Source organism: Ostrinia furnacalis, unplaced genomic scaffold (assembly GCF_004193835.3).
Source record: "Ostrinia furnacalis isolate ACB-3 unplaced genomic scaffold, ASM419383v2 OfSCF2290, whole genome shotgun sequence".
NCBI classification, from domain to species: Eukaryota; Metazoa; Arthropoda; class Insecta; order Lepidoptera; family Crambidae; genus Ostrinia; species Ostrinia furnacalis.
In genome coordinates, this window is record NW_021132529.1 from 335,448 (window position 1) to 359,133 (window position 23,686).

The 23,686-nt window shown below is 38.9% G+C and overlaps 1 protein-coding gene across 1 annotated transcript in view; it reads left to right on the forward strand.

Moving 5' to 3' along the window:
• The window catches only part of LOC114354961 (kinesin-like protein CG14535), a 92,460-nt gene extending 68,986 nt beyond the window's left edge, over positions 1-23,474 (forward strand). Inside the window, exons 6-9 of the mRNA XM_028307582.1 lie at positions 9,358-9,451; positions 15,302-15,499; positions 16,088-16,303; positions 19,726-23,474. Of these exons, the coding sequence (XP_028163383.1) occupies positions 9,358-9,451; positions 15,302-15,499; positions 16,088-16,303; positions 19,726-22,403 (3,186 nt within the window). The 3' untranslated portion in view covers positions 22,404-23,474. The remainder of the gene's footprint in view (positions 1-9,357; positions 9,452-15,301; positions 15,500-16,087; positions 16,304-19,725) is intronic.
• Positions 23,475-23,686: the final 212 nt, after the last annotated feature.

A 23,686-nucleotide genomic window follows, 5' to 3' on the forward strand; every position in this document is an offset into this window, starting at 1 on the left:
CATTACGTTACTCCGACATTTCTGAATATCGACATGACTTTACTTCGACACTACACTACTCCGACAAAGGATATTCGCCTTTGTCTAAGTAGTGTATTGTCGAAGTAAAGTCATGTCGATATTCAGTAGTGTCGGAGTAACGTAATGTCTAAGTAACGTTTGTCGAAGTTCAGTTTTTGAGCCGCTCCCCGCTCAGCATTTATCTTGACAGGCCCTTACGAGTATGTAAAGAAGCTGGTCTTCCGCGGGCGTCCTTGCTGTTGGTATCGCGCAAGTACCTATTCTACACTAATATTATAAAGAGGAAAACTTTGTTTGTTTGTTTGATTGTAATGAATAGACTCAAAAACTACTGGACCGTTTTTAAAATTCTTTCACCATTCGAAAGCTACATTATACACGAGTAACATAGGCTAAATTTTATTTTGGCAAAAAATGGGGTTTCGTAAAATATGTAGATCATGTAGTCCACGCGCGTGAAAGCCGCGGGCGGAAAGCTAGTATAACAGCCGGCTCCCTGTTGACATACCGGTATCCGGTATGTTGACCATACAAATAATATTAATAACAGATAACACAAAGTGAGCTAATGTCAATCAAGGAAAGGCTAAATGACAATCTCTTTTGTTCCAGGTCAAAGTGATGCTCCGAGTGGGCGCGCCCGGTGAGGGTCCCTTCACGAGCGGCTCGCAGACCTTCTCGCTGGACAAGCGCAAGAAGCAAGTCAGCCTGTGCGAGAACCAACCGGCAGCGGCGGCGGCGCCAGAAGACCGGCGGGTCGGCGTGGCCGCGCCCAAGATGTTCGCGTTTGATGCCATTTTCTCGCAAGATGACTCTCAGGTGAGTTTGTCATAATACCTATACTGGTCATCACAAAAATCGGCCCACCTACGTTTTACAGGAAAACTCGTTTCTACTGACACAATCATGGTGCTCCAACAATATTGGTGTTATTTGAAAGCCCAATAAATATTCTTAAAGAAAAACACATTTAATTTCTAAATAAACGATGAACATAAACGCGATATACAATAAATGTGACTTGAAAAAAGACCTCACTTTGGGCTCACCTCTGGGATCAATTAGACCAATTTTTTATGGTTATAAAACCAAATAATGATCTCACGTGTCCTCTTTAACAGATGGATAGCGATTAATCCAAACTTAACAGTTTTATAGTCATAAAAGTTGGCTCAAGCGTAACTATTTTTTGAAGAAGTGACTCTGGATTCTTCTACAGACACATTTTTGGGGTAAAAACCTTTCCATTAAGGAAATAAAGTTTAGAACTAGGCTTTTAAATGGTGCCAATATTGGTGGGAAGTGGGGATGCATACGTTTAAAAGTGCTTGTCGCAGGAGGGTCGATTTTTGTGATGACCAGTGTATATTATTCAGTCGTACAGTAAACCAGTCTGTACGAAAACCAACCGGCGGCGGCGGCAGAAGACCGGTGGTTAGGCGTGACTGCGCTTACGATTCAAGGGACTCATGTCAGTTTGCTCATTATAGTTCTTCCACTTTCAACAGCGGTCCACTGAATACAGGCGCCATGATTTGCGCTACATCTGGTTGTGGATTATGATGATAGAGGTCCTGTTAATATAGAAAATAAAAGAACTGATTGGGTTATCTATGCCTTTGTGATGTCCATCATAATCATCATCAGATATTTTATCTTCACTGCTCATGCACAACACAACCTTATCTCATTTACCAAACCTTTATGCTTTCACCGTCATGTTTTTCTACGTTACATACCTTTTTGGATAGTTTTGACAGAACACGCCGGCATTTCCGGAATTAGCGGGGTTCATTGGATATTCCGTGCGACGGAGTCCCGCCTGGCCGACGTTCCTCTGAAATAAGAAAATAGCTACGATTACATAAAACTTTTCGCGACAGACTCGGTGCAATTCATAAGCTGATATGAGAACAGAATGTAAATAATATGGAAATTAAGCGCTTCGCCTTATCACCGAAAAGGTTGTGTTGTGCCTACGGCTTTTCACATTTTGGGGTATCATATAATGTCTTTATACATATGTACCACCTTTTACCTACATTTCGGGCTATCATAGAAAATCTTTATGGCACATTCCATGCGCAAAAATTGTAATTCTTTAAGAATACAATACATACACACTCCTACAGTATGTAAAAATCCGTACCGAATAGAATTATTGTAATTCTGCTTAATATTTTTTAAATAGTTTAGGTATTGCAAAGTTTGGGCCTATATGACGTAGTGTATTTATGCAAGGATATATTATAGCACGGAATTAATAATGAAACCACTCCTTTCTTTGTCTTCTATATTCCTATACTTACCTATAATAAATCTGTAGAGAGGTCAATACTGTACATGAAATATATTTTCAAAATAACTATCAGGGGGTGATTAGTGATCGATACTGATGCCAAAAATGCAATCAGTAAAATTTTTGTCTGTCTGTATGTTCCTTATAGAAACAAAAACTACTCGACGGATTTTAACGAAATTTGGTACAATTATTCTTCATACTCATGGGCAGGTTATAGTATACTAGGAATTCCAACGGGAACGGGAATTAGCGGGAAAATCCTTTTGTGTGAAAAATCTAAACCGCTTAAGTTAGACGCTTGAAATTTGGCATGCAGGTACCTTAGTAAACGTAAAGCTTAGTTACAATAGGATATTGCAAAATTCCCACGGGAACGGGAGTTAGCGGGAAAAAACATTTGTATGAAAAAATCTAAACCGCGTAAGATAGATGAAGAGGGTAAAACGGGATCCACGCGTACGAAGTCGCGGGCGGCCGCTAGTAATTAATATGACAGTAAGCTGTTACAAATTTTGTATGGGCAAGTGAATTTATTGTTTGCTTAAATAAAAATATACAATTTAAACGCTAAATCCCGCAACTTGCATCTCAAACACACTCGTAGCAAGCCGGCAGCATCTCACCGAAACTCCAGCAAAAATGTCTCCAGCCCGGCTCTGTTTGAATTGTTAAACGATGCGTGGAATATTCGCCAACGATTTTATAATGCATTTCCGAATTTTCTAACAGACGGCTAACAACGTAAATACATTGTAACAATAGCAAATCGAATTGTTTGGTCGAATATTTCAAAATGTAGCCGCTAATCTCGCGGGTTATTAAGTTACTAAGCAGATGCATATTATAAAACTACTGCTCGGAAACAAGCTTTGGAATCTTACACTATCGGGCATTATTTCATAGTCAACCTTTAAAAACCCGAATCGAGAAAAAATCACGGCAGTGCATGATTATACATATTTTAAAGAGAAGGGGAGATTTTCTCACTATGAAGAAATTCAGCAAATCTCCTGCATTCCGAATTCTCTTTTTTTTCCAACCACTCACCGTAAAGTTGATCAATTCATGTTAAAACATAACACGATATTAAAACCACAACTACCCTCATGCCTCACTGCCAATTTAATTAACTACCTTACCTTCAACAAAGCTCGTGATATAGGACTTTAAAGAATCCACGTGTAAAATCATGCAGCGAATTCCTCTGGGCTGTATAAATTCTTCCACCGAGCTGCCGTTGGTTCGCATTTTTATCGCGAAGTGCCATTTTTAAAGTCGATATGATCAAAATTCCTACCCAGAGAGGTCTCGGCTGGACGATCAGCTCTGGTAAATCTGCGAATATTTTACGCTCACTTTTTGGTTTTTGAATGATAGATAGTTTGGAACTACCTACAACATCAAGTGCAATTGCTGTTTCGTATCAAAATTCCTAATCAGAGAGGTCTCGCCTGGACTATCAGCTCTAGTAAATCCGCGAATATTTCACCCTCACTTTGGTTATTGAATCATAGATAGTTTACGTAAAGGACTAAAAACCAACTGCAATTGCAGTTTTGTATCCAGCTGGGAGCAAATGTAGAGTCATAAACATACATAAGTTGTATGACGATGACTAGATGTAAATTACCTAATTGCCAAACCACAACATTATGGTTTTGAAGTCAGGACTTTATTTGTTTTCACCGTATTAATCTCACAAAATATCTAGTCTAGATGCAAGCTTATTTAAATCGTCCAAGAGATTGTCCTGACCGGGATTAGAATCCTGGAATTGCTCATCCTGGCTACTAAGCCCCCAGACAATCGAATCATCGATATTTATCCATTAATAACCCCACACACATTTAACAGTCTCTCCCGGCACATTGTATGTGGAATTACAATACACGCAATTAAGCCGGCAATCGGTAATGTTTGAGCCACGGACACAGCACGAACAAAACGGTAAACTCATCGAGTAGAAAAATATTCACCACAGACTGGTGATACTCGATTACGTAGAGTATTGTATTGTATTTTAGTATTACATAGAGTAAATTGCGAACAATTTTATTCTTAATTTAATTCACTGATGTAGATTTTTGAGATAGGCTTTTGTGTCTTGTCTTCATTTAACTTGAGATAATATGAACTGCATTAACAAGCATTTAGCATTAGTCCTGTGTTTTAATTGTAGAGTAGTTCACTAGAAACATAAAAATTTTATTAAAATGCTAATAGTAATAAGTACTTAGGGCTATATTTCACCGGGACACCATGGCGGCGCAACCAGTCGCTACCAACAAAATGTATGCAGCTTTGCGCTACCAAACGGACACCAGGTGAGTAATAACTCTCTATAGAGCTGTATACATTTTGTTGGTAACCGGCGACTGGTTGCGCCGCCATGGTGTCCCGGTGAAATATAGCCCTTAGGTATGAATAGTTTTCGTTTTTTAATTTGTTTACCAGTAAATTCCTTGGGGGAGGCCTTTGTCCAGCAGTGGACGTCATTTGGCTGAAACGAAATTCCTATTGACAATAATATTTCTACCGCATATTCAACAATATAAACTGGCCGTTCTCGTTGTCCTACCCCATGAACCAGTAGATAATGGGGATTACAGTATATTAATGGGACTGCTGATCGGCGGCGCGACGTGCGCGCCGATGGGATCAGCTTGATTTGTGGCTGCTTAGGGCTCCTAGTGACGCTTAGGGCCTGTCTGGAGGCCTAAGGTTGACCTACTATAGCGTATCTGAACCTTTTTTGTCCACGGACCCCTTAAGAAATCAAGCACAATTTTAAGGACCCTCATAATAAAAAGCAGTCGAACCTTAATTTCGAACTCCTCCCATGTTATTCCGATTAATTTAGTTGCTGGTCCAATGACAGTTTAACTTTCCCCCGGGACAAACTTGACCTTCATTGGTTGGGTTTTTATGGCGGTCAAGCTGTAGATTCTGGCTACACAGGAGTTGTGGTGAGAGTGGTGGGAACGAGAGGTGGGAATAGTCCCGTTTAATAAAAAGCAGCAATAAATTTCCTCATAATCGAAAGTTTTTGCTACTTTTGGTAGCATTTATCTACGATTGTTAAAATAGTCCCTAGAAGGTTCCGGGTCCTCATAATGCTCACGGACGATAGGTTAAACACAGCAGCAGTTAACAGAACAACCGCCTCTGTGGTCTAGTGGTAAGACCACCTGCTTCAGACGCAGAGGTCCCGGGTTCGATTCCCAGTGGGGGCAGATTTTTTTTGTTCGGTTTTTTTTTGTTGGTAGGGCTTGTTCTAAGCCCGCCTGGCTAGCTTCCACCATCTTACCTTAGTCTGTCGCCATAACAAACAATGTTAACAGCATTGTTGTGTTCCGACCGTTAGAAGTAAGATAGGATTCCGGGTGAAGCTCGCTTCCACCTTCGGCATGATTATCACTTACCATCAGGTGAGATACAGGCCAAGAGCTTCCTCGTTGTGGATAAAAAAACACTGGCCAAGTAAGACCTTGTCGTTTTTAGGACTCCGTTACTACGGAAAGAGTCCGTATGTAAGTGAATACCACGCGCTGTCTGTTGTTCGTCTATCTTAGGGACAGCATTTTTTATGCATTATAATCGATAGAAGGTTCAATCTTGTGGTCCAAAACTATCATCAATATGTACAGGCAACACCACATCTTCTATCATTTTTACACACAGAAGGCGATAATTATGACCGAGTGCATAGTAATAGACAGCAGCGTGAAACATTTGGTGGGAGGGGTCCTCTAATCCAATAAATTATTGCCGGATCATCAACCAGATTCCATGCCGCAAATACTGTTTTTCTCCCAATTTAATAATCTCTCGGATTTTACTAAAGTTTTATAAAGCTTTTTAGTACAGAACTTTACAAATTTATTTTAAAAAATCGAGCTTTATATATTATTTATTTTAAAAATTCTTGTACCTATTTATTACTGTAGTGTAGAGTTACACTTTCTTTTTACAAAGAAGGAAGAACTGGGTATAGGTTCTTTGACAACGAATTATACACCACTATAGTGATATTTTTTGTTTTGCTGTGCTACAATTTGTGCTTTCAAAACGTGTCCCAATATACACGTAATTTTACCCATACCACAGCTTCATTTTTGTTTGAAGTTCGTTCAACTGGCTAAGTTTCGGAATTCAGTATATTCTACATCTACAGCCCAGAGAGCCCGCTTTTCGGTCAGTCCTATCTTCGCGTTTGAGCGCCCGATCAGATAGCCCTCGTCAGTCCCTCTGGCGAATGTATCTGATGCTGGCACCCTAAAATATTAACATACAGGGTGGTTATAGAATAGGAAAGTAGGTTATCAGGAGAAACATCAATGAAAAAAATTGTTTGAAGAACATTACCGAACCCATGTAAGTAATATTTTCAATTATTAGTCTTACGACTAATCTTCTTCTGCTGAAGACGAAATAAGAACTGTTACTATAAATTGTAGGTATAAGACACGATTTTAATTTCAATTCTTTCCAACTTTATAGCTCTTTTAAATGAAATTTTAATAAGTATCTTACACATTTATTTATTTAAACTTCGACTCAACAATAATAGTCCAAGTATCTAATACCTATTCACAAAACTACAAATAATTGAACTTATCACGTATCCGTATCAATATTCCAAACAAATCAAATTATAGAACTTCAAAACAATACTCGTAATACTCAGAAGTAATTAAGACAAAACAATAACAATGTAAAAATTAGGAACGTGATAATGGAATTGATTAAGCGCCCTTCGGCTAAGCGCTCTCAATTAAAGGGAGAGGTCATTAAAATTTTCATTCAAAACATTTTCAGTATTAACGTGCCGTGAACCCTCACTGTAGGAAGTAGAAACACCATGATACGAGCATCGGACAAGCCACACTGGAATTAAAGAAAATGTGATGCAATTTAGTGTAGTAACATTGAAACTACTAATTAACGTAAATATATTGTAATTTCGGTGGTAGAAAAGTAAAGTTCTGAAATTATGAGAAAGAGCAAGGTCTCTAATACAATCGTCAGAGTTAACTGTTGGTTATAATATTATGGCTGGCTCATTCGACATGTCTGTGAACAGGCCGTCTTTTTGGGGACTGGTCAATCCAAGCTGTCCATTATTCTTTTCATTCTTAATAGGGTAATGTTATAATGTTACTTTTCCATAATGCTCACAATTAACCAATAATATTTACATATAAAAGGAAGTCAAGAAGAGTTAAAGATGTTTAATTTTCTTTGGACTAATTGTGAGTAAAGCTACAAAATTTATTCTCCCTTCAGGCCAGGATATACTCGCAAATAGCTCGAATACAAACACAAAACAAATGAAGAGTAGCTGTTAGTCCTCGAAAATCTTTAAGAAACCTTAAGAGAAATAAACTTTTCACAATAAATGCAAGGACATTCCCTTATAAAACAAACTTATGGTATCCATACAGCATGTAATCTCGGCGCCTCCTGTAAGTCCGTTTAATTATAATATGCCGCGAAAGAAAACAGCTCCCGCGTCGGCCAACACCTTAAGAGCCGGATTACACCGGTTTATTCCGCTTTAAACTAGTTTGGTGCGGTTCCGTGAAGCCATTTTCTGGGGGATGTGTCGACTGGATTGGCTTTAATATGTAACTACCTGTGCTTATTCTGTGACCCGTGGTATAGGGTAGTATTTTGTTGTTGTGTTAGTTAACTGAATAAAATTTTGATAATAGGTACACGCAAATGAAAAAAAAAGTTACTACTTTTGTGATTGCCGTATGTTAGTAATTCATTTTATTACTATTATAACTCCATATACGCTCAGTAACCGTTTTTATCTCTTCATTAAGAATGATCTAGCCTCTAACTTAGTCAGGGCAGTATGAGAGCGGCAGGGGTAAGGGTATTTTTGTAACGTGAAACGTCATCGAGATTTGAGATCTCCTTCAGATTATGCTCTGACACATCATAATTGTCAATGTCACCTCTCTTGCCGCTTCCATACCTCAATCACTGACTGAGTTAAGCGCTAGATCCATAGCAGCAAATTCAAATTCAAATTCAAATTCAAAACGTTTATTTGCTAAAAAACACAGTAATACAGGGTGACAATATTAAAATAGGATCATGTGTTTAGTCTGATCGCAGACGTGCAAAAATTATAGGATTCAATAATATAAATGTCAAATAATTAAGAATATGTCAATGTAAATGTCGCCAATTAAAATATTCCTTACAAAATTATCAAATCAAATCAAATATGTCATCTATAAAAATAAAAATTAATTGTTGTTCGTTAGTCTGATTAAAATTCTATTGTTCGTCGAGGTATTCCCTGACTGAATAATAGCACTTAGTTAAGAGCCAGGCGTGTATTTGTCTTTTAAAAGACAGCAAAGGTAGATCTTTGAATCAGCAGTGGCTGATATTAATTTTATTTCGAGGAATGCAAATGTCAAATAACTGATTCTGGTTAACACACCATTGCCAAGCAGTGCCGAAACGTCAATACAAGCAGTATTAGCACTAAATGCAGCGTCTGAGAGCTGTTATTTCAACTAATGGGCACAAAGCACCCCTCGCAAACACCTGTAAGCGCCAGATTACACAGAATTATTTCGTAAGATTCCGAGCGGGATGCTTCGCTCTTTGCGGCCCTATGCATAGTATAGTACAGAATAGACGTAATATCGGTACAGTCAATTTTAAAATGATTATGAACTCTACATTTTAAGGTCGACAATTTACCTTCTTGTTGACAATAATAATATTATTGTTTATAATAAGGTACAAAAAAGTTTAGCTAGTTATATTTGCAATATTGAATCTAATTTAAAAAAACTTTGACAATGCGCGAGCGTGAGCCGTGAGTGAGTGTAAAGGTTTACCATAATATGGACCTGCAGCGCAAGAAACTTCAGCATGATTTTCAGCCACTTTTGTGCGTTTAATGTGTACAAAATGAACATTATTTATTCAATCACTTTCCAGTCCAGTAAAAATTTCCTTTTGAACCAATATTTCAATACTAAAACGTAATATTTTTGTTACAGACCGAGATATGCGCCAGCGCACTGACGGACGTGATCCACGCGGTCATCAACGGGACGGACGGTTGCCTCTTCTGCTTTGGACACGCGGGACTTGGTGAGTCATTTGTTTATTTATTTATTTGATCACCAACAAGGTTACATTGTAGCATTCATAAGAAAAACTTACAAAAACGACACTTGTCAAATACAAACTTCATGCATTAGAGACTAAAGCAACAGCAATTAGGGGTTAAAGAACTGAAAATAATTAATATGGTGTTCCTATGCTTGTTTAAATCGGTGAGATTTGTCCAAGCATGTGGACTCGTATTTACGTAAACTAAAGCGCACCTATAATAATCATCTAAACCTATAAAATTTTACTGCAGAGCTATAGACCAGCGGTTCCCGAAAGGTGGTCCGCGGAACCCTGGGGTTCCGTGGAAAGGCCGCATGGGTTCCGTAAAAAATATTATCCCACGTTTCGTGACCGACGTAGTTCGCGCGCACCGACTTGTTTACGCACAAGGGAGGGGCTGGACGTGCGGGCGGAGTAGTACGGGGGTTCCGCTAGGAAAAGTATAATCAATTAGGGTTCCTTGGCAAAAAAAAAATGGGAAACCCTGCTATAGACTAAGAGAGATGGCCTCTTTCTTACCCTGACTGGATGTGGGCAGCACAGGACTGGTCCTGTATGCTCTGGAAGACTGGTCGATGTAGAAATCCTTGAAGGACGCCTTTGTTCAGCAATGGACGTTTGGCTGAAACGAACGAACGAAGCCTATTTCTGTAGAAATTTTCTCAACCCATGTACCTACCCCTATCATGTGATGTAGCTTGATTTGCAATCATTCTGTTTTCAATGCTTATTGAGCTTCTAGTGAAAGGATGTACCGTATCATCAAATGGGTAACAGATTTTGCCACCTCGTAAAAAGTGTTATGTCAGTTCAGTTAATTAAGTTCATTGCTGGTCTCAAATACCATTGCGAAACTCAACCTATTTGGCAAAGTACTTCTAAGAAAAAAGCATATAAACTCAAATTTCTCAAGATATCATAAACCAAATAGGAATAGAATCAAAGGCGTGTTCTTAGCGCGTAATAAAACCAACTCCTCGGAGACAATAAAAAGCTTAGTTAGTTTTACGATGCAAAGACTGAGATAATCAAGTCTTAATGAGTTATCCAGACGTGCTAATGAAAATCCCGATAACCCGAACTTTGTTAGTACAAACGCTGCGAGTCGGGCCAGTACTTAGCGGGCACTATAAAATATGGAGAAAGTTCTCTCCGTAGAGAATTTGCATCGAAATGGGAAAGAGTCGGGAGCTCTTAATTGAAACTTTGATAAATAGAGGTGAGAGGTCCCGTAAACACCGGTACTCATTAGCTTATGGGAGTTTTAGCTTTAATAACGCGTGATGATGTAATGCAAAGGATCAGCATACAGGGTGGAATTTTTTAATGCCACCTGGAGGGAAAGTACTCTTAATATTGTAGATAGAAAATTTCTCTCAAAGAAAACATTCCTTTATTAGGGTTCCGTAGCCAAAATGGCAAAAACGGAACCCTTATAGTTTCGTCATGTCCGTCTGTCCGTCTGTCCGTCTGTCCGTCTGTCCGTCTGTCCGTCTGTCACAGCCGATTTACTCGGAAACTATAAGTACTACAGTGATGAAATTTGATGGGAATATGTGTTGTATGAACCGCTACAAAATTATGACACTAAATAGTAAAAAAAAGAATTGGGGGTGGGGCCCCCCATACATGTAACTGAGGGATGAAAATTTTTTTTTCGATGTACATACCCGTGTGGGGTATCAATGGAAAGGTCTTTTAAAATGATATAAAGTTTTCTAAAAAACATTTTTCTTAAAGTGAACGGTTTTTGAGATATCAGCTCTCAAAGTCGTAAAAAGTATGTCCCCCCCCCTCTATTTTTATAACTACGGGGTATAAAATTCTAAAAAAAATAGAGGTGATGCATGCTAATTAACTCTTTCAACGATTTTTGGTTTGATCAAAGTATCTCTTATAGTTTTTGAGATAGGTTGATTTAACTGTAATTTTGGTTAAGTTATTGTGCTTACACTGAAAACGATGGCTGAACCTTATAAGATAGATCAAAAAATATACTACAGTATTGTACACCTTTTAAAATCCGCGATGATATAAAATCTTTATAATGTAGGTACTTTTTACGAGAAATATTAGCTTATTCAAGCAATACGCCATTAATCCTTATCCAGTAATGTACCTTAAATACATTGTGCATTTGATAAAGTTTAATATTACAAATGTGATTGTTGAGTAATAATAGGTTAAACATATCCATCGAACCAATATTTTTAAAACGCGTTAATCCTATAGATTATTATTACATCGATTCAAGAAGATCGGTCGCTCGCTGCGCTGCAGCGCGTGAGTTGCGGGGCGTGGTCTCGCGCGGGAGCGGGGATAAGATAGCTAACCGCGTCGACCCGAACGGGCAGACACGTGAGGGCAGACGTCGTTGTCACTTGTGCGCGCTAAGAGAATTTCATCGTTCCCATTTACTTCTTTCGCAAGTCGAATTTGGCGTTGAGACTTTTTAATATTGAATTGTACCTATTATAAAAAATAAGTAAGTAGGTATACTGGTTTAATAGGTGCTATTAAACCGGTCACGTACTAATAAATCCCCCAATAATATAAATTCCTTTGTTTTTGGTGCAAATTTTAGTGTTTCGTAGCAGGTTTTTAAAATTTCTAAAGCTTATTGTATATCATCTAACAATGGATACTTTAGATAATACGTTTTCCTACATTCTGAATTATAATAACTATATCGAAGATGATGTGGTTCGCGCATTTCATGAAAAGTTACTTCGGTGCACATCATTTAGACCGCGTGAGCTAGAATTATTTCAACACCCTGAACTGATTGAACCTGTACCTAAAAATGAGACGCACCTTCAAGTAATTTATGACGGTGACGTGGGATTAGTGGGGCACTGGAGTTGTATTTATTACATTAATGGAATACTGCGTGTGTACGATAGTCTTGTTGGTGTTCTAGGAAAATCGCAAAAAATATATGTAAAAGCCTTGTTTCCGTATCTATCGGAGTCATGTATTCAGTTTCCAAGTGTTCAGCGACAACCGAATACTATTGATTGTGGTTTGTTTGCCATTGCTTTTGCCACCTCTTTAGCTCGGAATATTTATAAATACATATATAAAATTAATATTCATACATAAAAGTACAAGGCAAAATATCGGGAGAGTTTAGGCTCCATTCACCAGGTGTATAAATTGACATAATAAGTTTATTATATTTGCTGCTACGGAACCCTTTGTGCGCGAGCCCGACTCGCACTTGGCCGGTTTTTTTGAAGAGAAATAGAACTGCATTCAAAAAATTCCAAAAATTTGCTTACCACACCCGGGAATCGAACCAACTAAAATCTGTTAAAAATTACACCCTGTATTTTTATTGCATCGATCGTTAGGGTTAAGTATAAGGATGAAATCTCTCTAACAAACTTGATAAATCAAATGAAAGGAATACCATGAAATCTTAAATTATTTTAATGATGTACAGAAAATTGTATGGTACGGTTGTGAATTTTCGAAAAATTGTTGAAAAACTTTGGATGCAGTTCTCTTTCTTTTCAAAAATAAAGGAATGTTTTCTTTCAGTTAAATTTTGTATCTACAGTATTAAGAGTACTTTCCCTCCAGGTGGCATTACAAAATTCCACCCTGTATATTCATTATAAGAAGTTAAGTATTTAATAGGCTCTACATTGGCTATGTAACCTGTCTGGTCACAAATATAGGTAAATAGATTATTATACACACTTTGTTGTGCACCACACAAGAAAAAAAAAGAAATAAACTGTAAAAGACATGGCGCAATTTAGGCGGTCTTATCGCCATAAAGCGGTCTCTTCCAGACAACCATGAGGACAGTTGTTTAAAATACAAGGTAAAAACGGAAGATGGTTAACGAAACATGCAAAATGTAATTTGTATTTTTTTGGTAGATATTTGAATTCGATGCCAGTGTAACCCCCATGCATGCAATAATCACTTTTGAAATAAAACAAACCATGAGCAAAACACCTTACATGTGTTTCATAAAACCATGTTTTCAAATTCGCAGTATACGATTTTCCTTAGGTTTGCTTAGTTTACAAGACAGTTTGTGTTGTCTTATTACAATAGGAAGTAATGCAATTTATTTAATTAAATACGATTTAAACTTAATCTTAAAAAATAAATTAAAGATTAGGAAAGATTAAGATGATCTGTGAAACAAAATTAGACCAATTTGAATTGAAAATTCCATATTTAACTCATCTTCCCGACATAATATCTCACTCGCACTCAAGGATTATGAGTTGAAATGCAAATTGAATGAAAGCCCTGCTCGGCGAAACTTCGGAACGCCTCCGAAATCCCACTAAAACCGAGCTTAGCAACATCTTTGTTAAGACAGAATCCACTGCAAGATAAATCTATGTTTATGGTTATGGTATGATATATCAGCTTTTAAGACCGCAGTCTGTGGAGGAACACTATACGTGGTCGCGATCCTCATCAGTGAGGGACGAAGAAGAAGAATAAGAAATAATATTTATTTTTTATTTAAACTTCTGCACATACATACAATGCACTGTGGTAAACTTAATGCCGGATGGCATTCTCTGCCAGTCGACCACGAGTCATGCAGAGAGAGTAAGGCGGTGCAAAAAAATTACATTTTGGATAATATACCTACTTATAAAAGATGCCATAAATATAGAATAATAATACACAATATGATTTGAAAAAACATTACAATCTAAAAGGGAATAAATCAACTTAAAAATGAACTCGTTACAGCAAGATAATATAGAGTTCTTCTCAGTGTTGAAAGTTATTTATTTTGTCGTTTTCCTTAAATACTAGATTGCGAAAAAGAAGAATTCATGAAGAAAACACGCCACTTTCAATATCCAATAACAAATCAGCTCCAGTCCTATAGGTAGCATCTCGTTCATTCGTCTTTACTTATAGTCTGGTCGCCGAGCACGTAGAATTTCGCCCCTATCCAATGGCCCCAAGCTACCCATCCTTATCGCTCGCGCGGTCATTGGACAAAATTCTACGTGCTCGGAGACCGGGCTTTAGACATTTTTTTCTTTTATCGCATTCGTTCTGCATTAGAGGAGGACCGGCAGCATTATCGCACCGTGGTTGAACCAAGCGACTGAATAATTCGAACCAAGTTTTAATTATTACCGGATCCTTGCCGGGAAACTAACTCGAGGTGTTTTAATTTCTCCCGCGAAAGGGATTTGCACACTTTTATTAATTCACTTTGTAATCAATCTGTTTTTATTCTAATTGAGGGGTTGGAATTCTGAAAGATATAATATCTCGAAGTATCTCCATGACAGACTGTATTTTCCCTGCCTCTCCTAACCTTCCTAAAACTCTAGTCATAATAAGTAAGAGTTTCTTAGTATCTGAATTGCCAAATGCCAATTTCGTTGCGGGCCCAACGACACACTTTCCCCTTGAGACAAACTTGGTCTTACCTATTTGCGAGTTTTATTGTTGGTCAAGCAGCTCCAGGCCACACAGGACTTGCAGCAGTATGAACGAGAGTTGAGAATAGTCCCATTGCTTGCCCAATACTTAACTTAAATGACTATTATCATATTTTCGTTTAAGTCCAATAGAAGTTTAACTTTGATCTGAGACCGAATTAGTTTTCCCCTTGTTGGAGTTTTTAGCAGTCAACTGTAAAAATCCTGGCTACACAGGACTTATACTCGTCGTAACTGTGAAAACGAAAGTTGAAAATAGTCCCATTGTTTGACTTTTAAATTCCGTTGCGGGTCCAATGACAACTTTTTTGGAGTTGCATCTGTAAGAACGATACTTGGAAATAGTCCCATTGCCCAATGCCTAATGTAAATGTTCTTTCATCAGGTAAATCCTACACAATGTTGGGGCGACCGGACGCCACGGCATCCCTGGGCGCGATCCCATGCGCCATCTCGTGGCTGTTCCGTGGCATCGCGGAGCAACGCCACAAGTGCGGGACCCGGTTCTCCGTCCGGGTGTCCGCTGTGGAGCTGTGCACGAACACCAACCAGATCAGGGACTTGCTGGCGCCGTATCAGAACGGTAAGTGGATATAGAACTTCGCCTTGTAAATCAGACATTCAGCAGAAAATCAAACTCCAAAATGTAGCAAACTGAATTGACAGTAGTCTAGTCATATCTGACAGAGACCAAACGAAAGGTGGAACGGGTTCTTAAAGGAAACTGGATCACGGCACACATACTCATGTAATGTACGACGGCCACCTGCTCGATGGAGCAACAGTCATAATACGGCTGGCAACAGCTTCCTTGAGGAAGGCTTACATTTAGAAATGGACTACTAAAATGATGAAGATATCCCAGATAATGCTATAGCATCCAAACGTTGAGCTGTCCATATTTTCATTTGACTGATTTTATAACAGCAATGGCTGGTTTTAGTGTCACGCGGACTGTCAGTGCGGATCGCTCCGCACAGCCGATCTTTATGAACTGCTAGGGTGCGGAGCGGTTCCTCCGGACCGCATTACTCTAAAACGCTCCCTAGAAGTTCATACACATTGGCCGTGCGGAGTGGGTCCGCACCGGACGGTCCGCGTGACACTAAAACCAGCCAATATCGTCAAAACTTCTAGTCTTGTGCATTCAAGTATTCTCAATCGCCCACAGACACAGAGCAGTCGCCAGGGGTGTACCTCCGAGACGACCCGCTCTTCGGCACCCACCTTCAGAACCAGTCCGAGCTGCGTGTGCACAGCGCAGAGAAAGCGGCCTTCTACCTGGATGCAGCCCTGGCCACGAGGGGGCAGAGGGAAGAGGGCAAGGACAGTCACCTGCTGTACACCCTGCATGTGTACCAGTACAGCGTGGGAGGAAAAGGCGCTGGTATTTATCTTATTTTATTTTCCTCTTCATATTTTTACTGTTCATTCATAATCTATACCGGTGAAGTGCTAGGAGCTTAATATTTTAAGTATCTAAAAGTATCTACCAAAAAGGAAAAGTGAAAACTTAATTGCGTCTTATCTAAAAACTCTTAAAAGGGGTTCTTAAAATTAAGAAGATTTTCTAATTATTCACTGTCTTTCTACTATAACTTGTTTTTATCCCTTAATGTCATTCTTGAAAAATTANCAAGCCCTACCACCAACCAAACCGAACAGAAAAATCTGCCCCCACTGGGAATCGAACCCGGGACCTCTGCGTCTGAAGCAGGTGGTCTTACCACTAGACCACAGAGGGTATTTTCCTTAGGTTTGCTTAGTTTACAAGACATTTTGTGTTGTCTTATTACAATAGGAAGTAATGCAATTTATTTAATTAAATAAGAATACGAAAGTTAATTCTAAAAAATAATTAGATTAGGAAAGATTGAGATGATCTGTGAAACAAAATTTGGCTAATTTGAATTGAAAATTCCACATTTAACTCATCTTCCCGACATTATATCTCGCTCGCACTCAAGGATTATGAGTTAAAATGCAAATTGAATGAAAGCCCCGCTCGGCGAAACTTCGGAACGCCTCCGAAATCCCACTAAAACCGAGCTTAGCAACATCTTTGTTAAGATAGAATCCACTGCAAGATAAATCTATGTTTATGGTTATGGTATGATATATCAGCTTAAGACCGCAGTCTGTGGAGGAACACTATAAGTGGTCGCGATCCTCATCAGTGAGGGACGAAGAAGAAGAATAAGAAATAATATTTAATTTTTATTTAAACTTCTGCACATACATACAATGCACTGTGGTAAACTTAATGCCGGATGGCATTCTCTGGCAGTCGACCACGAGTCATGCAGAGAGAGTAAGGCGGTGCAAAAAATTTACATTTTGGATAATATACGTACTTACAAAAGACGCCATAAAATAAATAGAATAACAATACACATGATTTGAAAAAACATTACAATCTGAAAGGGGGTAAAGTAACTTTTTGAAAGGAATCAATCTCCAATTGTTACTCGTAACAGCAAGATAATATAGAATTCTTCTCGGTGTTGAAAGTAATTTATTTTGTCGTTGTCCTTAAATATTAGATTGCGAAAAAGAAGAATTCAAAAAGCAAACACTTCACTTTCATAACAAACCAGCTCCATAAAAGTACCTATTGGTAAAATTTCGTTCATTTCGTTCGTTCATTCGTATTTTTTTCTTTTATCGCATTCGTTCTGCATCAGAGGTGAAACGACAGCATTATGGCACCGTGGTTGAACCAAGCGACTGAATAATTCGAACCAAGTTTTAATTATTACCGGATCCTTGCCGGGAAACTAACTCGAGGTGTTTTAATTTCTCCCGCGAAAGGGATTTGCACACTTTTATTAATTCACTTTGTAATAAATCTGTTTTTATTCTAATTGAGAGGTTGGAATTCTGATAGAATATAACGAAGTATCTACGTGACATAGAATATATTTCCCTGCCCCTAACGTCCCATAAAGAGTCTAGTAAGATTATCTAAGGCTGGGTTGCATCATCTTCTTTTAACTTTAACAAACGTCAAAAATCTGTCAAACTCCATACAAAATACGCCGGTTATCGTTTTAGTAACGGTTAAAGTTCGATGGTGCAACTCAGCCTAATATAATATAATGCCAATTTTGTTGCGGGTTCAATGACAGCTTCACTTTCCCCTTGAGACAAACTTGCGAGTTTTATTGGTGATCAAGTAGTAGCTGCTGGCCACACAGGACTTGCAGCAGTATGAACGAGAGTTGAGAATAGTCCCATTGCTTGCCCAATACATAACTTAAATGACTATTTTCATATTTTCGTTGTAAGTCCAATGGAATGGTTTAACTTTGATCTGAGACTTGGTTTTCCCTCGGTGAAGTTTTATAGGCGGTCAAACTGTAAACCCTGACTACACAGTACTTGCAGCTGTGTGAACGAGAGCTATTTTTCTTGCTTAGTACCTAACTTTTACCTGATGACTTCTTCTTGCTTAAATTTAGAGTTCCTGGACTTGCAACTGTAGGAAGGAGAGTTAGGAATAGCCCCAATGCCTAAACTAAATTTGCTCTTTCATCAGGTAAATCCTACACAATGTTGGGGCGACCGGACGCCACGGCATCCCTGGGCGCGATCCCATGCGCTATCTCGTGGCTGTTCCGTGGCATCGCGGAGCAACGCCACAAGTGCGGGACCCGGTTCTCTGTCCGGGTGTCCGCTGTGGAGCTGTGCACGAACACCAATCAGATCAGGGACTTGCTGGCGCCGTACCATAATGGTACGTGGATATAGAACATCACCTTGTACATATATCAGACATTCAACAGAAAATCAAACTCTAAAATGTAGCAAACTAAATTGACAGTAGGCTGGTCATATCTGACGGAGATCCAACGAAAGGTGGAACGGGTTCTCAAAGGAAACTGTGTCACGGCACACATACTTATTTAATGTACGACGGCCACCTGCTCGATGGAGCAACAATCATAATGTTTAAGTGCCCTAGAATTTTTATTTCACTTCTTAATAAGAAGGCTGGCCACAGCTTCCTTGAGGAAGGCTTACATGATGATGATATCCCAGATAATGCTGTAGTATACAAACGTTGAGCTGATCATTTTATGTGAAAAATCTATATTTTCATTTGACTGGCGTTATAACAGCAATATCGTCAAAACTTCTAGTCTTGTGCATTCAAGTATTCTCAATCGCCCACAGACACAGAGCAGTCACCAGGGGTATACCTCCGAGACGACCCGCTCTTCGGCACCCACCTTCAGAACCAGTCCGAGCTGCGCGTGCATAGCGCAGAGAAGGCTGCCTTCTACCTGGATGCAGCCCTGGCCACGAGAGGGCAGAGGGAAGAGGGCAAGGACAGTCACCTGCTGTACACCCTGCATGTGTACCAGTACAGCGTGGGAGGAAAAGGCGCTGGTATTTATCTTATTTTATTTTCCTCTTCATATTTTTACTGTTCATAATCTATACCGGTGAAGTGCTAGGAGCTTAATATTTTAAGTATCTAAAAGTATCTACCAAAAAGGAAAAGTGAAAACTTAATTGCGTCTTATCTAAAAACTCTTAAAAGGGGTTCTTAAAATTAAGAAGATTTTCTAATTGTTCACTGTCTTTCTACTATAACTTGTTTTTGTCCCTTAATGTCATTCTTCAAAAATTATAAGCAACATTAATTTTCAGTTAAGTTTTCATAAAACTAAAGTTTATTTGCTATTAATAAACTTGCACTATTCCAACTCCACTCGCAAAGACTGTTTGATTAGCTACTACAAATATTAGTCTCCTTCCCAAGAATTGGGGTAAACCAATTAAGAATCATCCGTTTGTTTACAGTTGCCGGAGGGCGGAGCCGTCTCCATCTTATCGACTTAGGAAACTCGGAACGAGGAAAAACAAATGGTGGAATCCCCTTATCAGGCTTAGGAAATATATTATTAGCTATATTCAACGGTCAAAGACACTTGCCTTACAGAGATCACAACCTAACGCACGTCTTAAAAGAATGCCTCGGGTCTCTAACCTGTCACACAGCTATGATAGTCCACGTATCGCCAAACACACAAAATTACTCGGACACATTGACAACACTGCAGTTAGCGTCGAGAATACACAGGCTGCGGCGACGGAAAGTTAAGTATTCTTCAAATAATAACGCTGGATCTGGAGGAAGCTCGGGAGAAGACGCTTCCAAGCCAAGCAGTAGTGAGCCTGATCCCTCTAGTAGTGACTTATCAGCAGACACTGTCATCTACGTAGGTCCCATGGATGATGCCACAGATGGAGAGCATCCTCCAGTTTATATACCCCATATTAACTCTGGTGACAATCGATGTGTACTAAGTAAAGCTTTAAGAGGCTCAGCAGCAGAACAAAAACACAAATCGTCCCTTTCAAAAGTTATTGAAGAAAAAAGTCCAGTGCATAAATTACATGGATCACCTAAAGCCTCGCCCTTAAAAACTGCAATGCCAAGTCATACCCCTAAAGCATCTCCGGTTCATTCAGTGACATCGAAGACAACGCCTTTGAAAAAAGCTTGTTCTAAACAGTTTTCTGAGGAAGGCAAAAGCACAAGCGATGAACAATGGATTGATGGGCCTAGAATATCAAAATCCAAGTTAGTAGAGGCACGACACATAATCAAGGAAACTCAAAGCAAAAAACGAGAAACTTGGATTGACGGGCCTATGCAAGAACCAAAGCTTCCATCACAATTTGAGCCTCAGCCAATACAGCCTAGTCCTATACCTCTCCAAATTGGGGTACTAGGATCCCATGGAAATGAAGCTTTAGGCTATGGATACATGGATAATCACAAGAAGAACATGATACGGAAATGGGTTGAAAACCAAACATCACAAATACATAAATCTAGACATAATTCTCCAAGCCATAAAGTTCACAAAGACCCTCGATTGCCCGATGAGCCAGAAACATCACATAGAATGGAACCTGTTATTAGAGATACTGTAAGGCGAGTACATGTTGAAGAGTCTACTATAAGGACTGGCTTAAAAGCTGGTTCAAAAGGAATGGCAATTGAAGAAGAAAATGTTCCTCCTTCAAATGATTCAAAACGAAATAGCACTTCAAAATCATCAAACAAAAATGAACCAGAAGAAGATGATGACAGTGAAGAATCAGCAGAAATTCCACCAGCATTGCCTTTGATACAACCGAGTAGCTTAAGCAGCAGAGAAGTATCAATGGAAAGCTTAGACAGCAAATATAAAGAAAGGCTGAGAATGGATGACGAACTCCTTTCAAATCACAGTAGAGACCTGGACCATCTTGGTTTAAGCAAAGGTCCAGCGGATGATGAAGATGAAATCCTAGAAATAATTGAAGTTGAGGAACCGCTGGAACCTGTCCCCATGCAAGACTGCTGCCTTCAAGTTACTGAAGAAGACATTGCATTTTGTATGGGTTTCTCTGAAAATCCTTTACCTGAAGTTGATCAAGAAGATGATGATCATCCACTTAGGATTTTAAGTCAAGAAAATTTAACTGTCGCTTCAACGTTTACAGACACTCTATCTTTGTATAGTGAAGTAGAACGTCAGATAAGGAACGAGGCATATCTTAGACAAACCATGGGTTTTTATGGAGAAAATTTTATGTGTGAGCCAATGGGTGACATAAATCCCCATCAAAGCTTACAATCATCGAGATCAAGGATTGACGAGCTTATAGGCTTAACTGAACTGTATGGCTCTAGGAGAATGTTAGAAAATAGTGATATGCCTGTATCAAGAATAGCACCGCAATTTCAATCATTATCTCTTTCAAATGTCCGTGATACGGAAGAGTATCACGGAGACGGTTCTGTGTATAGTGAACCCGCATACCGGCCTAGTGATAAAATATGTGATAGTTGTAGGAGATCTATGTCTAGACCAGGCAGCGCTGTTGGAGACTGTGATGCATATCAAGATTTAGATGTTACTCATAATGATTGTTACGGTCCGTTTGAGAGATATCGAGGAAATGACATAACCGATGCGCGGATAGCGTCTCTGAGGCATCCGGATGGCGCTTCGGACCCGAATTTAAGAGAAGAAAGGAGAATACCCGGTAGTGGTGCTCCTTCGGCTAATTCCTTTCGTGAATTAAAGTCGAATTTACACCTGGAAGTTTCACCTCCTGTTGTGACTACAGAGCCACGGATAGAAAAAAACGAAAAGGGAGATCGAGGTGTAGCAAGAGTCGTGGCAAGCTCTAAGCCTGACGGATACGATAGTGGTCATGAGTCCACACCTCGCACTGGGAAACATAGTCCTGCGGGGACGTCTCGGCGTGCTGAATCTGGTTACGACTCTGTTCCCAGAGACTCTGACGCGTCTTCCCTAGACTCATATCCAACGCGGAGAGCCGCAGTGGCGCGGGCGCACGCAAAGAAACACACTACGGCTAAGTATAAGCAGCACAGTGATAGATCTTTTTGCTCTTGGCTAAGGAACCCTTTCACTTGCAAATACGCCGACACTGATCCTGAAATTAGTGACTTTTAAGTAGTCTATAAAACCACTATCACAACATCTGTATGAAAATATAAAATGCTAAGTAATGTTTACGTATCATTAAGCTACGTTACCGAATTTAATCTGGAGACTGTTTTTGTACTCTAGATATACTCGTGTTTATAATAGCTTTGGCATTGGCGCTAATCCAATGAGGTTACCATTGTATTTTTCTAAACTTAAAGAAGCTTCTAGTATCTGTGCTCCAAACTATTTAGCGTTACTTAGTGAAGACTAGGTTATCTAAACACTTTTGTAAAGTTAAACGTCTGTTATGTAACGAACTGCAAATGGGTCTGGGTAAGTTGGCGGTATTTTTAAATGCACTGACTTAAAACTAGATCAGATAAATTGTTTCTTCATGATGATGCTACAAGAGTAACACAAATTACAGACCACTAAAAACGCCATTGCTCCAAAGGAACTTGCCCAATGCCCTTGTTGACTATCTTGCTCATTTTGTACTTTTATACTGTCACTAACGAACAAAACTGTTTCACTTAATTTTGTAAAACTTTGTAACTACACTGGAGTTGTTGTAGTTTATAAGTATACGTTAAAACCCAAAAATTGAGATTATAAGTCTTCCCCTGTCTTCCCCATCCTGACTTCGCCATATCGTGGAATAATCGCTCTATTTTCTAAACTATCTTAACTGGAACTAACCTCATTTTCTTGAAGTTATTCGATTCTCACTCAATCGCTTTCCGGAACTTCGTCACTTGAATATTTTTCCTAAATATCTTTAGAGCTTTATATCTTTTACATTTCGAAAGCGATTGGAGTGAGGTCAACATATTATCGACTTGAACTCGTTAGTAATAAGACTGTTGTCTCATTGGCCATGTTTTACATAGCTTTAATATTTTGATAATGTAACTATTGAACGTTCCCACTCGTTTTCGGCGAGTCCGTTGTACATAACTATCTACTTGATTGCAATCATTATGGCTTTATTGAATGTTGGTGGATCGGTTATCGCTTTATAATGTCGATGTTCTGTTATTATACAATTAATATTATAAATATATATCCTAAATTCTACTATGCGTTCGTATTAGTTCACAATAAATTGTTCAATTTCAAACAACGAATTGTTTCATTTTTATATGTCAACGTGAAATCGTGAACTCTGTCAGTTTATAATATAACGCATTAGATTGTAAACTAACAGTGGGTTAGGTTAGGTTAGATTGTAATTTAACTACGTCAGATTATAATCTGACGGAATTCACAATTTTACGGTGACATATTACATCTTTTGTAGAGATACC